General features: G+C 37.9%; 1 protein-coding gene across 1 annotated transcript; it reads right to left on the bottom strand.

Moving 5' to 3' along the window:
- Positions 1-121: 121 nt before the first annotated feature.
- LOC111333523 (uncharacterized) lies at positions 122-14,479 on the bottom strand. The gene is made up of 12 exons (XM_088754232.1): positions 14,247-14,479; positions 10,827-10,887; positions 10,491-10,626; positions 6,762-6,849; positions 5,195-5,282; positions 4,592-4,689; positions 3,873-3,969; positions 2,292-2,394; positions 2,158-2,204; positions 1,932-2,078; positions 1,471-1,588; positions 122-758 (listed from the first exon to the last, which is right to left on the bottom strand). Exons 1-12 carry the CDS (start codon positions 14,362-14,364, stop codon positions 603-605), a joined length of 1,257 nt encoding a protein of 418 aa, XP_088610358.1. The 5' UTR covers positions 14,365-14,479; the 3' UTR covers positions 122-602.
- Positions 14,480-16,031: the final 1,552 nt, after the last annotated feature.

Below are 16,031 nucleotides of genomic sequence, written 5' to 3'. Positions count from 1 at the left end.
CCCTAACATCTAAATTGTGCATTTGCACCAAATTCAAAGCCATAGTACTAGTGATGGGTTATATATATATAAATGTCCACACAAATTCTAAAACCAACAAAAATTCAGAAATGCAACCCCAACAGACAACTTGTACTATATTTTATCAAAATCAGTGTAATAAGAGCCAAAAACAATTACAACTAGGTATCAGAAAGCTAAGAAAAAAAAAAAACCTCAAAACAAGTGTCAGTGTATATGACCGCATAAATGCCATGAAATCACAAGGATTTTTAAAGCTCATTACAGAGCTTCACAAAAAAATTCATGATGGTCAAAACAAGACACCCTGAAATTAATATTAACTCTACAATTTTGCCCCATCATGATCTACCTTCAATATAAACGATACAGAATACTAGTTAGTCCTGCTTAAATTACAGCAGAACAATTTCCTGCTGACTACACCACCTAAATTCCGATGATAGAAACTTGAATACCTTTCAATCTATTGATATTTTAACCAAACTCATAAAAAAATTGACAACTTACAGAGTATTTAGTGACAAGAAATTTCGTAGTCTAGACATCAAATTATGAAACCACCCTTGGATAATTTTCTTTCATACATTATCAGACTCTGAAGAGGAAGATGACAATTCTGCTTTATCTCTAGCTACAGATTCCTTCCTGGTTCGCATTTCGATTCCAGCCAGAGCTTCCTTCAATTTTTCTCTGTACATATTCTTCACCCTGACCCATGGAGGATAAGTGGATGCCTATAAACGAGTTTAAAAAGCAATTCAGAACCTCCATTCCTCTAAAATCATACTCAAAGGCTCCCTGCACAGTTAATGAGAAAAAAAAAAAAAAAAAAGGATAGCAACAACCTAGGAAAACATTGTCAAGGATCTTGATGTAATTCCAGATATAGTCTTGGTACAGTTGTGGCACATTCTTTAAAGGAGTGTACATTTACTCCTTGCAGTGTTTTAGGATTCTTAAGTGAACTAACTTTTGAAAATAATTGCCTACAAACGTGTGGGAAATGCAAAATACAGAAGCCACCATTTTGGAGAACAACCCAGTAACTTGGCCCACATTGCTGAGGAGGACCAAAATGTGTCATGAGCCAAATTTTTCTAAACTAGTTCTCAGCTTCTGTGACTAAATTTTGTTCCCACTCATCTGGTTTTGAGTTGAGGTCTTTTAAGGCTGCAAACAGCTGCCTCGGTGCTGAGTAACAATTTCAATTGTTCAAAAAGCTATTTTGAAAAATACACCTATTTCAGAAATAGCTGCGTCTAGTCAAACGTTTAGTAGATCTACACATAATTTTTGAAAGGTTGGCTTACTCTTCAAATTTCAGTCAGTCCTATAATTTCAAATACATATTTTCATGGGCAAAGATAAAAATCATGGTTTTTGAAGAAGAGTACTTCTGTAACCAGCACTTTGCAAATAATTTCTCTAACTTATCCACTGACATACCTCGGGAAGTTTGAAAAGGAAAGGAAGAAGTTTAGCAGCATATTTATCACTGCTGTCCTGTGGCAAAAGGGATGGCAGATGATCAATTGCAATGACATCCAAGAGCTTGGTGCTTGGGCTGTTAAGACACAAATTATTTGAAAGTGAATTATAGTTTTAAGATTTTTGAACAACATAAGACATTATTGAGAGCCACAGTAAGCACATTCTGACAGGTGAAGTGTTTTTTTAAGGGCAATTTTCAAGATAAGCAAGTCCTTTGTATTGAAGTGAAGGTAAGCACACATTTTAATATAAGAAAATTAATTATTCTTTTCATGTAAATACTTCACCTTTTAATGTAAAAGGTTCTGCACTTAGCCATATCATGAAATCAAGGTTTTTAAAACTTGGAAATGGTCTTTCAACTCTCACTGCCTATTGGTAAATATTTAGAACTGCTACCCAGATTACTTCCTCACCTCATATCAAGTCGATGTGTTGGTTTCACAAAGGTAGTAATGGTGTCATAGATTGGAAGTGGGTTGTCAGGACTGGTGCAATCACAACTCACATCAGAAATAACTGTCAAATTTCTACAACAACCAGAAACACGCAGGTAGGTTAAACTGGAAAAATAACAAAACAACAGAACTTGAACTGAGACTAATCAATTAAATAACAACTACGGTGTTTTTCTTGGATTACCTGTTGTTGTTTTGGAACATTTCCTTTGTCAAGAATGGAGGAATTTTCTGTAATAGAAAAATTTCAAACTATTATAAAACTGGTCTATCATTGACAACAATTTTTAAATCTGAATCAAAATGACCTTTCCTGACCTTTGACAAGAGGATGCAGTTGATAAATACGTCATAGCTCAAGATGGCAGGGAAAGGTCCACCACCCTGTGTTTCCTGTCTTGTCCACTTGACAATGTTTCCACTTCAAAGACAAAATAACAACTTAAACCACAACTCTAGCACACTTATCACATTTTAAGTGTGAATACTTGTGCACTGCTTTTCCATGATAAACTGTCCTAGAAAACACCCTGGACCACCCCACAAGGGAGTACTCAAAACATTAGGGTGGGGGGGGAGAAGGAGAAGGGAGTTTCAAAAGTCACACTTCCAAGGTTAGGGGAAAAAATAGAAGACAACCCATGACGGAATTTCTTGAGAGGCGGGCTGTATTGGAAGGAGAGAAGCACACCTACAACCATCTACAGAGGCTAAAACTGATTTTCCTGAGCCAATGGAACACAAAACTCTCTTGTGACATAGCTATGTTATGATATGAAACAAACAGTATGAAGGTGACCCCATAGGGTGCACTTTCCTCTTAAAAGTCTTCTAGAAACATTAGCCTGCGTGCAGCCAAATGAAAACCCTGGTTTTATTCGTCTGCGAATCAGCGACAAATATCTTGTTCTGGAGTACCAAGATTTGAGTACTTCCTTTTGATTGGTTGTTCCTTATGAGGGCACTCATTGGCTGAAAATCACTCGCACCAGGTTGCCTCATATGCCATGTTTGTTTTCCAGGGCAAGTCTTAGCACGAGCGCTTGAATGTTTTAATGGAACGCGTATGTATAGTTTGTTCGAAGAATATTATAAATCACTAGGAAAGATATCTAGTAAAAGGGAGAGGTAAACTCAATGTAGCTCAAGAACTATCGAGTCTCAAATTCACTCGCAAAAGTCCTTGCAAGCACATTTGCAAGCCATGCCTGGCTTTGTTGAAAAAGTGAAGAGGACTTGTCGAGAACCTATCTAAAATTGAGAAGGAGTTACAAGAATTGTTTGATAGGCCAGCTTCTACTATCAGTGAACATCCTGAACTAAAGAGAAGTGGTCCTACTGTGACAAATGAGGGTTCAACACCAAAGAAGAGCCGCTTGGATGATGAACAAGTACCTTCGACACCTCGCTCGAATGAGCAGCTAAATTCACAACAATCGCGGTACTCTGCCAAAGAACCAGTTAAGCTACCATCAATAGCTGCAATTGATAATTCTACACCAAGTAAGAGCCATTTTGAGGAAGAATGTACCTCAATCTTAACGTCAACACCTCAAGCGAAAGGATGTTCCAGCATGTCTTTGAGAAAACAACAAACGCAGAAATCTAACCAAGAATTTGGCGAATTATCTCTGATTGCTGCCAAACAGCCACTGCTGAAAGAGAAACATAATGTAGACATTCATGTGAAGGTTCAGTGGCCATCCAAAGAAAAAGAACAAAAACTTCCTGAAGATTTAGAGTCACTTGGCAAAATGCGAAGTACTGATATTAGTACCCAGATCTCCATACGCCAGAACAAGATATTTGTCGCTGATTCGCAGACAAATAAAACTGGGGTTTTCATTCGGCTGCACGCAGGCTAAGAAACATAAGAATACTCTCGTATTTAAACCTAACCTTGGAATTCCAATCTTCTCCAAAATGTAAGCAGCTCCTTGGCCACAACGACCATTACCTCCAATAATCAATACCTTTGGGTAAACCTCAGGAACTCCTATGAAATGTGAAATGATATTCAACATGTGTTACTTCCTAGCCCAGGGTTTTGCTTGTTTCTCAACTTTAATTTGCAACCAAATCGTGTTCGTACCTCCTTTTTTCGTGATTCATTTTTTAATTGCATTGTTTCCTTATGGAACAATATTCTGTTAGATATTTGTGAAACTATAAGCTCTTTCTTCCTTTAAAGACCATCTATTTAAATATTTCTTTAACAAATTTATCGCTAATTTTGACACATCTAGAATTCAAACATGGAAAACAGTCTGCCTACATTGTCGCTCAATTGATAGATAGAACCGTTGTTGATTATTGTTTTTGTTTACATATGTTTTAGTATAGTATATACTTATAGGGGCTGACCTCGCTGGGACTTCGAGTCCGTACGTTAGTCCCTCCTTTAGTACCTTTTTTTTTTTTTTTTACTATTTCTATCATTATTCTTTGTCACTAAATGGAAGTTACTAAAAAAAAAAAAAAAAGAAAAGAATTTTTTTCCCTCATTTTCAGACTCTCCCAAAATCTTATCCTTTTACACCCTTTGACATCTCACCACCAGTCCAGGAGGTTAATCACATTAATATTAATGATTATATGAGAATAATTCAAAATAATACCTCTCTCATTTGCAATCAGCTGTAATTGGCTCTTCATGTGGTTCACCATGTCATCTTCAGACATGTATGGAGTAACACTCGGGAACATCTCATTTGGCCTGATAACAAAACATCATTTTGAAAATAAAAAAACAGAACTGGTTTACATTTTGCGATGAAGCTGAGCTAAGAAAACCCTTATCAAATTTATTATATCAAACCCACCAACTAATTGGGTATCTCTGATTATAATGATCCACTAACCCACATAAGAAACAAGGAACATTAACATCACAGCAGTAACTGTGAGGAATGTTTGATCATTTAAATTACTTACACGAGTCCATTAATGCAGGATAACATAAAAGACTTTTCAACTTAACGCCTTGCTCCCAGTTGGCTTGTTAGCTCAATTGGTAGAGCGCTGCACTAGTATCGCAGGGGTCAGTGGTTCGAATCCTGTACAGGCCTGATTTTTTTCAGGTCTGATTTTTGCTATTGCATAAATAGCGCTCTCTACTGCGAGGATCGTGCATCATATGTACAAGGGACTTTCTGCACAAGTCAGTTTTTATACCTGTAGCTGACAATTACATTAGTCATTTGGTTACAATGAAACCATACTTAAGCTGCTGATGACACCAAACTGCTATAGAAAGAGCAGCTCCAGCAATTCCTGCCATTGGTCCAAACTCAGCAACTTCTCGCTTTCCTACAAAGAGAAGCAATAGACATCAATTGTTTTGAAAAATTGTTCAGTAGGTTAATAATAGAGAAATTGACTAATTCTCAAAGTCCAAAATATACAAGGCAGTCAACACTTTTTTCTGACGACATATACATCACCTCATTGAGTGGAAGCTTGTGTTAAATCATGATACCCTGCAAATTGGTTACAGCTCTCTCTAAATTGGAGTATACTCCAGCAAATCCTAGCAGTACTGATTCTCTATACTATAGGGCATTTTACTGTCCATATTTTACCTTATTCAAATTGTCATTTCTATCATTTGCCTCATGCTCATATGATTTCACATAATTTATTTAAAGCACCCACATAGTTAGTTGTACAGACTTATTTTGGGTGTTCCAAACAATACATAATTAGCAATAGTATAAAAATTTCATTTCTTCCCTTATGAATGAAATGCTCTTTTAACTTAATTCAATTCTTTTTGTTGTACATGAACTGAACATTAGCAGGGCTCGAAAAATATTTGAATTACACCTTGCCCGTTGGGCAAGTAACCCTTAAGTTTTGCTTGCCTGGGCTACTTCCCTGCTTGCCCAAGTTTTCAAACTAATTAATAATTCATGAACAGAGATTTACCTGGATTTTACCTGGATTTTATCTGGATTTTATCTGGATTTTAGCATCAAAGGGCTAGCTTTGTTTTCATGGTAGAAATATGTGACTTCTCAGTTTTCACAAACAATTTCTACAGTTTTAATTAATATATCGCTGTTGAGTTAAGTTTTGTAAAGAGAGACCGAAACATTCTCACGGGAAATTGCTACAATTAAGAAATAAACACAGTGTTTTCGTTCCTAACGCAGCTATTTTTATCTTGGAAAGAAATTTGATTGGGAAGATTTTGATCACGTGCTAGGCAACCACTTCTGAGCCGTGAGCACATGTCACGCAATCAACAAAACAACACTATAAATTGTAATTTTTGTCAAGCTTCATCTAAACACCTGATTACCCTTGGGCCTAAAGCTTACCTTTTCTTCTCAAAATCGTTATCAAAAATTTAGTCGGCGAATGGCTTGCCTGCTGGGTCCTTGCCCGTTGGGCAAGAAAGGAGATAAAGTTACTTGCCTGAAGGGAAAATCTAGTTGTCCCAGACCACCGGATGGGGTTTTTTTTCTAGCCCTGATTAGTTCCAGCGTTTTCCTTTTATTTCATGAACTGAATCCTTTGTACCAATGGGAGTCAGTTTCAGGTTATGCATCACATCATGAATTATTAAACCTTGCATCTGAGTTATCTGCCTCAGCCTTTGCCTTCAGCAGATAACTCAGACCCCCGCATTGATAATTCATGATATCATGCATGCTCAACCTCGTCCAATAATTGCTTAACAAGACACATGCAGATGGGTTGTTGACAGCACAGCTTGAGGAAAACTGTGAGCTTCATTTATGCGGCTAAGACAGGTTGTTTGAAGCCAGTAAATGAAGTACCTACCACTGTCATTGACAATAAACTCAACATCAAGTAGTTCTCCACCACCTTGATGGAACCTCTGAAGCAATTCACACCAGCCATCCTGTCCCTGCAAAACACACAGTAGGAGAGTCAGCAAACAAGTTCAGGATGCGAGAGGAAGCCAAAAAACCTTTCGAAGCTCAACAATGACATACATGGGTTTTTGTATGGAAACTCCTGCGATTCAAGTTTTTTTTCTACTTAGCTCTGGAAACCATGGTACTCTAAATCTCAAATAACGAAACCACAACACTTTTCCAAACAAGCCTTTTTTTCCTCTTCTAAACAACTGAGTAAAAATTACTTTAAAAATACTTCTATTAGATTTCAGAGAAAGTCATAAAAGAGTGGTTTGGTTAGATTTGAGTTATAAAAGACAAGAAGTTCTCTGATGTAATAATCATTCATCATAAATCACAGTATAAGAAATTAAAAATTGAATTGAAATTAACTGTCCATCAAATTGAATGCAGACACATGCAAAATCATTTCCATTTATAGAATCATGCCCACTCCAAAATTATTTCTAACTTGATTGTCAAGAAGTTTAAACGAAATACAGGTCAAGGTTGTTCACAATATTCAAAGGTGTGCCTGTGTATAAGTTGCAGACTAGGAATCTCTTATTAAATAGCCTAATTTTTAAAGAATCTAGAAATACCTGTAGTAAGTCTGGATAGATGTACACATTTTCATAAAACATTTAACTTGAAAAACCACCTTAATCACATATGCAGGAAAAGAATTTTTCCGAAAATTGCTTCCTACAACATCTAAAACTGGAAATTAGGTGGGCAGGGTTCCAGGCTAACCTGTGTCCCCTGACAGCATAAAGTCAAACGGCCATGTCTGAGAAGAAAACATCATTGTTAAATTTGAAACGATCGATGACTCTTTGAATCATCGTGAAGTAAAGGATCCTGGCTGCAACATTTTGTTGCACAGTGTAGTAACTGTGCTCCAACATTTCATAAAACAATGGACACCAAGCAACTGCATGGTAACGTCTACGCTTTTTGCTGTAATTGTACAGCTGCAGGCATCAAAGGTTCCTTGTGTCTAATTAGTACAGTTATTGATAACCCTTTAACTTCCATGAGTGACCAAGACAGAATTTCTCCTTACAATATCAATACAATATCAAGAAGACAAGTGATGAGGATAAAGGGAGAGGTAAATTATGGGATTTTTTGTAACAAATTCTCAGAACTGAAATCATAAGATATGTATAGCAGTCAGGAAGGAGAATTACTAATGCAGGGTGTCAAGTGACAAATGACAGTTACAAAATAGGAATGACAGTGGCCAAAAAGTAGGAAATAAATAGGAATTCTCACCCCAAATTAGGAAAAAAAAAATAGGAGGATTTCTTTGAGTTCTATGTAATGTTTCATGCATTACTCTACCAAAGATAAAGAGAAGGGTAGTCTGTAAATTTCAAAACAGTCAAATACATAACAACTGATCATTAAAGGAATTCTGTGAATTATCAGGATGATCAAATAGAAGTATTAAGTGTTAACCCACACACTGTTTTTGGTACGCCTCAGAGCAAAATGTATTTCAACTGATTTACATCAGAATAAATACACCATGCAGTATGGCTTATAGCCTTAGTAACTATGTACATTCTTAAACCCAATTCTGATAACAAATCAAGTCAGCCACATGGACCACCTGGCTTATACTGCAGATGGATATTTCTCTCTTCTGAGCCAAGAGATGGGTAAAAGATGTGTTAAAGCCTCACACATTTCTCTTGCTAGCATTTCAACAGCATTCTTGGTACCAATTCATAGTCTTGGTATTGTTTAAAGTGCTGCTGAAACGTAATTTTCATATCCGAGATTTTTGCAACATAATAGGGTTTGAACGTTATTTGCAAACGCTGTGTACTTTTTATGGGCCAACGCATGGCGGAAAGTACATTTTTAACAATTTGAAGTTGACCGGCTGAGATCAAAATTGGCGGCCATCTTGGCACGGCCTAAACAGCCCTGTGACGTCACTGGTTGTGCACTTCTGTGAAAGAAGGGTAAAAGCATGGAGTGTGGCTTGCATGTTGGGAAGCCGAAAAAGAGGATTCTGGGCAAAATGCCATCCTCGTCTTCTTCATCGGCGGCCATATCGGCATCTTGGCTATCTGCGAGAGGTTCGCCTGGATATGGAGCAAAATTCCCGACTGATACCGACAACGAATCTCTTACCAGTCTATTTAGTTAATCAGCAAATGACAAGATCCACAAGATTAGGATCGAAACCGCGGTCTTGCCTGACCATCTACAGAAAATGTCGAAAGACATTATAATGGCAGATGGGCTACTAAACGCCCCAGACCAAAGCAATGCCATTCAGAGAATGAAGAAAACATGGAAGCCTCATACGACACCACCACTGAAGATGATCTACTCAGCAAGTCTGAGGATAATGAACAAATCCTTTTGTACAAAATGCCCAGCAGAACATGTCCAGAATCCCTACAATATAGGGCGAGGGCCAAAATAAGAGCAGACGAGGATTTCAAAAATGAGATAAAGCAAATCCTTAACAACGCGGAGCAAGAAACAGTAAAGGTGATCATGTGCTTCTATGAACGTGAAATCAGTCGTTTTAATACCGAAATAAAGAAAAGAAAACGAGCCAAAACGGCTGGAACACTGAGCACTAAGAACTGTAGTACGATCGAATCAGCGTGCGTGGCGCAAGCTGAAAGCAATCAAGACAACTTAACGATCGAGACAGGAAAAAAAAATAGCTGTACATCTACAAAGGCGAACGATTGGAAAAAGACGCAATCTCTGATGTGCGTACTCAGTGCCACACAAAAGCAAATTCTCATGAAAAACTGGCATTTAATAGAAACACAACCACTACTGAGCGAACTATACAAAAATCCGCTGCTCGTATCTTACAAAAGAGGGCGGTCGCTCAAAGACATACTCGTGAGGGCTAAACTTTGAATAGGTTACTCTAAACACACGCTGGGGAGTCGTGTAGGCCTGTCAACCCCATTTCACGGCACCATCTTCCTCTTCGCTACTGGAGACAACTTCGCTTCGTTCAGAAGAAGATTCACTTGACAAAACTTCAATATCTGCCATCTCCTTCGCCCACGAATACAAACAAACAGTGAGTGAAATAAACCATGCTATAGGAGTGAACGCAACCAGTGACGTCATCAATCCATTTCGCTCAGTACCAGGGCCCAGACATGGTTTTGTGTAAAATTTTTGATTTGAACGGTTAAAAAAGATATCTTTCGCCTCATTTTGGCCAAAGCAAATTATCTCACGCCGATCACCATATTCAAAACTACAGGTTAAAGCAAAAATTTCAGATACGAAAATTTCGTTTCAATAGCACTTTAATGGGTTATACAACAATATTGTGAGTTATTCCTTGCTCAAATATATAATTTAAACATCCAAGCTTCTACTTAAATCTACTACATCTACAAAGACAAAGACAAAGAGTCCTACTAAGGATGTGAAAAATGGTTTGTACATATAAAAAAGAATCAATCTATTTTAAACATTTCAAACAAGCAACGATGATAAGAAATTTCTTGAATGTTGCAAAAAGGACTAAACAAGGGCTGTTGGTCAACTCTGTGATCACTTCACAAAAAAAAAAAAAAAAAAATGCATTTTTCACCAATAGTATGTAAATGATTCGAAGTTAAAAGACAAAAAAAAATTAATTTCTCACTTTAAAGGCATGGCCAAAGTAAATGTGAGGATGTTTCAGAGGACGATCCTCATTTGGCAATTCCTTGATTCCCACAATGTAAGCATCTGTAGGAGCATCGGACCAACTTCCCTCTTCAACAATTTTACAACCAACCCTACATGAAAGACAAAAATGTACATCACTTTTAAGTACATTTTTGAAAGCTATCAATATCTTCAGGATTCCAGGTCCACAAAAGAAATCTTTAAAATTCCAAAACTTGCAAGCTAAACATGAAAATTTCAACTTGGCAATGTCTTATGAAATTTTGTGTTAGTTTTTTTTCTTTTTCAATATTCAATCTTCATCTACAACCTTTCATAATCAACTTCTTTGTAAACTCGGTCTTTTGACTTTTCCACAAAAACCTGGTGACCTTTGAACAGAAAAACACAAAACAGTGTTAGTAACAATAAATTGTTTATATACATACTTACATACATACTTTATTGACTTTCCCCAAGGAGGCTTTTCAAAGACAATGTTATAAAAATATTCCTACTACAATTAAAAAATCCTATTTACAATTAAAAATGTTTTAAAATCTGAATGTTCTAAAAGAAAAATAAAAGTATACAAATATATATGTAAAATTACAACTCTTTGAGTAATTTGGTCCTTAAACGTTTTTTAAAAACATTAACGGAGTTGCACAGTTTAAAGGAATTATCCAAAGAATTCCATAAGTTTACAGTTCTATAGAAAAATGTTCTCTGACTGCTAGCTGTTCTAAAGAATGGAATTTGCAAAAGCTGCGAATTTCTGGTGCTACGTCGACTAACCTCGGCTCGCTTTATGAATTTTGATGAGAGGTATTCTGGGGCCTGACCAGTCATGCATCTAAAAGCCATAGTAGCGTTCCGGTAGAAAAGCTGGCTTTGAACTGAAAGTCAATTTAGTTCCTTGCGAATTGGTGTAACGCGGTCAAATTTACGCGCACCGCTAACAATGCGGCATGCGAAGTTCTGCACTGCCTGTAACTTGTTAACATTACATTTTGAGGTATTTGACCAAACATTGGAACAATAAAATAACCTGCTGAAAACTAAGGAATTAATAATCATCAAAAGTTGCTTGAACAAGAATCAGTCAGTCTTATGGACCACAAGAGATGCCAATAAGGAAATATTTCCACAGACAAATTACACATCATTTTACAAGGTTGGCAGAAACATGTCAATTCAAAGTTTCATGATCTCCTTTTTTTCCTTGTTGTACTTGTGCACAGCTTCCAGAGAATTTCAGTGTCACTGTCCCTTTGTTCAAAAGTTTGAAGCAGTGCTTTGACTATGGCCACTTTATTCTTTAAAGCATTTTTGTACAGAGGGAATTAAGTTTCAAAGGACGGAGTAGGCTACCTCAAAATAACATACAGAAACTTCCTGTTTCTGAAAAACTGAACAAATGCATCATTATTTATAACTAAGGCAGCATTCTCATAAAGAGCAACCTTTATTGACATTTTTCTGCCACCTACAGCATTTATTCTGGGGTGATGTTTCATCACCTAGCAACTATGCATAATAATTTGCTTTCATCGACCTAAATTAAAATATTTGAAAAAAACAACTGGCACAATAATGTCAATAAAGGTACCAGATGATTCCAATGCTCCTTATTGTTATGTTTTTTTTTTAATCTACTTGGCATTGATGATCTAGTCTTTACTTAATACTGGTAACAAATAACAAATACCTCGGCATTCCTTCTCAAGTTGCGTTTCGCACTAGAGATTACCATTTCAATATCAAACCTATATCATTCTTCGCTTGAGCACTCAAGCTCTTATTCTGCATAGTAATTACTTCATGAAATATAACTTAATTGGTTTTAATCATTATTTACAATTGCTGAACAGTATTGCGCTTAGATCTTACTAGAAATCCAAACGGCTATTATTGTGTTTAAGCCACCAAGAATAACATAATTATTTGGCTGTCCAAGGTCAAGGACCGTGTTCTCTCATTTACAGAATAAGAACTGAGGTGTTATGGTCTATGCAATTCCTATGATCGAGCTTATCATTCTTTCCAAAGCACAATCTCAAATATTTTCTTCATTTACTGTATGATTCCTATAATCTCGTGTTCCTCAAGTAAAAACTCATAGTATGTAGTGTTATTTTTACTGAATCTGTCACACAATCCCAGACTTTTCTAGAATTATCTATAATTAACAATTATTCCACAAGTGCGCATTGGATATGAGATGATAGATAGCCAACGAGGCGCGTAGCACCGAGTTGGCTATAATCATCTCATATCCAACAAGCGCGAGTGGAATAATTGTTTTATTAAAAACGTTAAATTAAATTATTAAATTTTATTAAATTTTTAGCTCCCTTTTAATTTTAAGCTGACACGTACGCTTGCCATATTTGTAGATTATGGTATATTGGCTGATATACCATAATGGCTAAGCCAATAAAAAGTCTTGAATTGCATTATCCAATGATCTAGTTTTTAATAATCTGTAATATTCCAGAATCTTCTTTCATGTGACTCAGCAGTTTCCAAAAATAGTACAACTTGTAATACGCTATAAATAGTAATAGAACATTCTAGATAACTAAAGTAAATGTATAAAAGCTGGCTTGTGAGAAGTACAAAAGAGATTTGCCCGAGGGCTTACCCTCGTGGCTTGCTGACTGAAGTTGTGGAAGCTATGATGTGACGAGGCTATGACCTTTTGACCTTGCGATATCCGGAGAGAGGAAAGAGATGAAAATGACGATAGTCGAGAGAGGAAGAGGATAGAGAATACAGAGTTTACTATGGAGTCCTCCGGAAGAGTTTGTGTACAAGGAAAGAATGCGATAAATCAAGAAAGCCAAGCGCTGTGGTCTTCAGTCGGCGGATGTTGGAATTGGAAGTTGATCAAGACGAAGAACACTTACACGGCATGAAAGATTGTAAGCCTGCTTTATGAACTGCTTAACTTAATCTCTAACCTAAGTAGATTAAACAGTGTAAAACTAATTAAATAATAGTTAAAATGGGTAACTGCTTGTTGTTACATTTTTGTTGCGTGCCATGTATCGTACCCGGGAGTCTATTTTCATATATGCTTTGTTAGCGGACATTTGTTGGTCATTGGTGCACGTAACAGTAGACTAGTATTTGAATGATTTCGTGAGCACCTCAACAGCTCAGACTTGATACACGTGGTAGTAGCTCAAAACCTCGATCCTTCGACCAAAGTAGCTCTCCTGCTGAATTTGAGCCAAATAACTTCATTTCGCCTTTGTAACAAAATTGCAAAACAAAATCATTCCTTTCTCGAAAATATATTGCACCTGCTTATCGTCTCTTTTACATGGCGTCGAGTCTACGCCTAGCGACATAGCAAGTTGAGCGTTTTAAATTAAAAAAATTCGCAAAAACGTCGACCTCGGATACGTGGATCTCGTAAGAATCGCTTAATACATGAATAGTATTTGGTGAACATTTTGACTGGCAAAAATAAGCATTTTGAAATAAATTCAACAAGAACTACGACTCCCTTGGGCATAATTTGCAAATAACTCGATATACGAGCGAGTATTGGATAGACCCACTGTAATTCGCAAAAGCCGCAAAAAAAGAAAAAAAAGAGGAAAAACATTGTAGCTAGTCTTAAAATCTCATCATAGTAGAACAGGCTTGTACAATACATACTGACTGGGTAAATCAACCATGAATGTACAAACGCCAGAACTAACTGCGCGCTCGGTAAATAAAGTTCAAGAACACTTACCGGCTGATAGTAGCTTTTTGCAAGTGACTGGTGTTAGTGGAGTGCGTTGTTCATGCGGTTTCGATTCCGCCCGAAGCCAAAACTTCATAGATATGTCATCACATGTATGTTTAGCCATATCAGAAACGATCCGAAGAAAAATAACGCACAGAAGTCCGTCGAGAACAGCAAAATTTCGCTTGCTGTCACCTCTTTTTTGACTCGCTCTGACGACAGATTGACCCCCCGTGGTGAAACGAAAGGGTGCGCATGTTCTGTTACAACTCAGGTCAAAGGTGGCGTTCGTAAAAACAAATCACTGACTAAGGTCTAAACTACGGTGGCCCATAGGTACGGTGCCCATATATTACCAGTGGGCCACTGTAGAAAAGGACGAATAGTACTTGCGAATCACTTCCGAACTAGCACATCAGCCCGTACTATTTATTTGTGTGGTATTAGACGAGGATGCCATTACTATTAGGTGACAGTATACCATTGAGTGAAACACACAAGGGTCTGGGGACTGTTCTAAGAAACTCGTCTTTCCCGGTCGAGGATTACTTCTTCCAAAAGTCCAGTCGAGTAAGCTGGCTTGGTTTCCAAGATTTAAAATGTTTTGTTTGCACTCATTTTATTGTGTTTCTACGAGGCTGTGGGTTGGCTAGCTTATTGAGATCTCGGTATTCTGGGTTGAAAATTTTCCATATGAACACTGCTCTTCGGTGAGCGGAATAACTCGTGAAGGCCGGCCCTCTCTTTCATTTCGCTAACCGAGCGGAAATTTCCCATGTAAACAGTAACCAGTCTGAAATCTCGGCTTGGTAACCGGGATGAAACGTCTTATGTGAAAAGGAGACAAATCTCGTTCCGGCAATCAGTTGCCCGGCCCTTATAAAGAGGCAACTGAATTAGCATAATGCGAATTTCTTCCGGTTCACTCAATTAGCACTCACCGAAGAATCCCGCCTACTCACCACCATGCACACACCCTGGGGCAGGTACTTCTGGCTGCGCCTCCCCTACGGGATCAGCAGTGCCCTAGAGGAATTCCAGTGGCGAATGCATGAGGCTCTCGAGGGTCTGGAAGATGTCTACTCCATAGCAGACGATATTCTTGTTGTAGGCCAAGGCAAGCCTGCGTCGCAGACAGTCTAAACCGCCGGTATAGACTATACCGGGGATTGTGTGACACGTCCGGCTGCAACGCAGGCTAGCCAAGGCGAGACCAGAGAAGAAGCAAACAAACAACATGACTCGAATGTCTTTGCGCTAATGAAACGTGCCAGAGAAAGAAACCCAGCTCAATTTTAACCTACAGAAGATCCAATTCAAGCTACCCAAGATAACCTTCATGGGCCATGTGATCTCTGAGAAGGGAGTGGAACCAGATCCCAACAAGCTGAAGGCTATAAACGACATGCCTGCCCCAGTCGACAAGCAGGGAGTGATGAGATTCTGCGGCATGGCTCACTACCTAAACACATCCTGTCCACACCTCTCACTGACAATGAAGCCTCTCCTTGACCTTACAAAGAAAGACCGTGAATTCATCTGGTCTGAAACTCATCAGTCAGCTTTCCTCGCGGCAAAACAACTCATCATGAGTGCGCCATACTTAGCCTACTTTGACCACAGAAGACCTATCACCCTTCGAGTAGATGCATCCCAAGGTGGCCTAGGAACTGCCCTCCTATAACCAGATGACTCTGGCGATCTTCAACCAGTGGCCTACACCTCCTGCAAAATTCGCCCAAACGTAGAACTATGGGCTCAAATTGAGAAAGAATGCCTCGTCATAGTGTC

This window comes from Stylophora pistillata, chromosome 3 (genome assembly GCF_964205215.1).
Source record: "Stylophora pistillata chromosome 3, jaStyPist1.2, whole genome shotgun sequence".
Lineage (NCBI taxonomy): Eukaryota > Metazoa > Cnidaria > Anthozoa > Scleractinia > Pocilloporidae > Stylophora > Stylophora pistillata.
The sequence above is the reverse complement of the archived record's forward strand: the minus strand, read 5'-3'. Positions and strand labels throughout refer to the sequence as shown.

Excerpts from the sequence above, each read along its gene's own strand:
- LOC111333523 (XM_088754232.1), bottom strand. The coding sequence starts at position 14,364 with ATGGCTAAACATACATGTGATGACATATCTATGAAGTTTTGGCTTCGG. Across the intron at positions 4,690-5,194 it reads TGGTGTCATCAGCAGCTTAA|GCCAAATGAGATGTTCCCGA; the intron begins GTATGGTTTCAT and ends TTTTGTTATCAG. Across the intron at positions 3,970-4,591 it reads GCTGATTGCAAATGAGAGAG|GAGTTCCTGAGGTTTACCCA; the intron begins GTATTATTTTGA and ends CACATTTCATAG.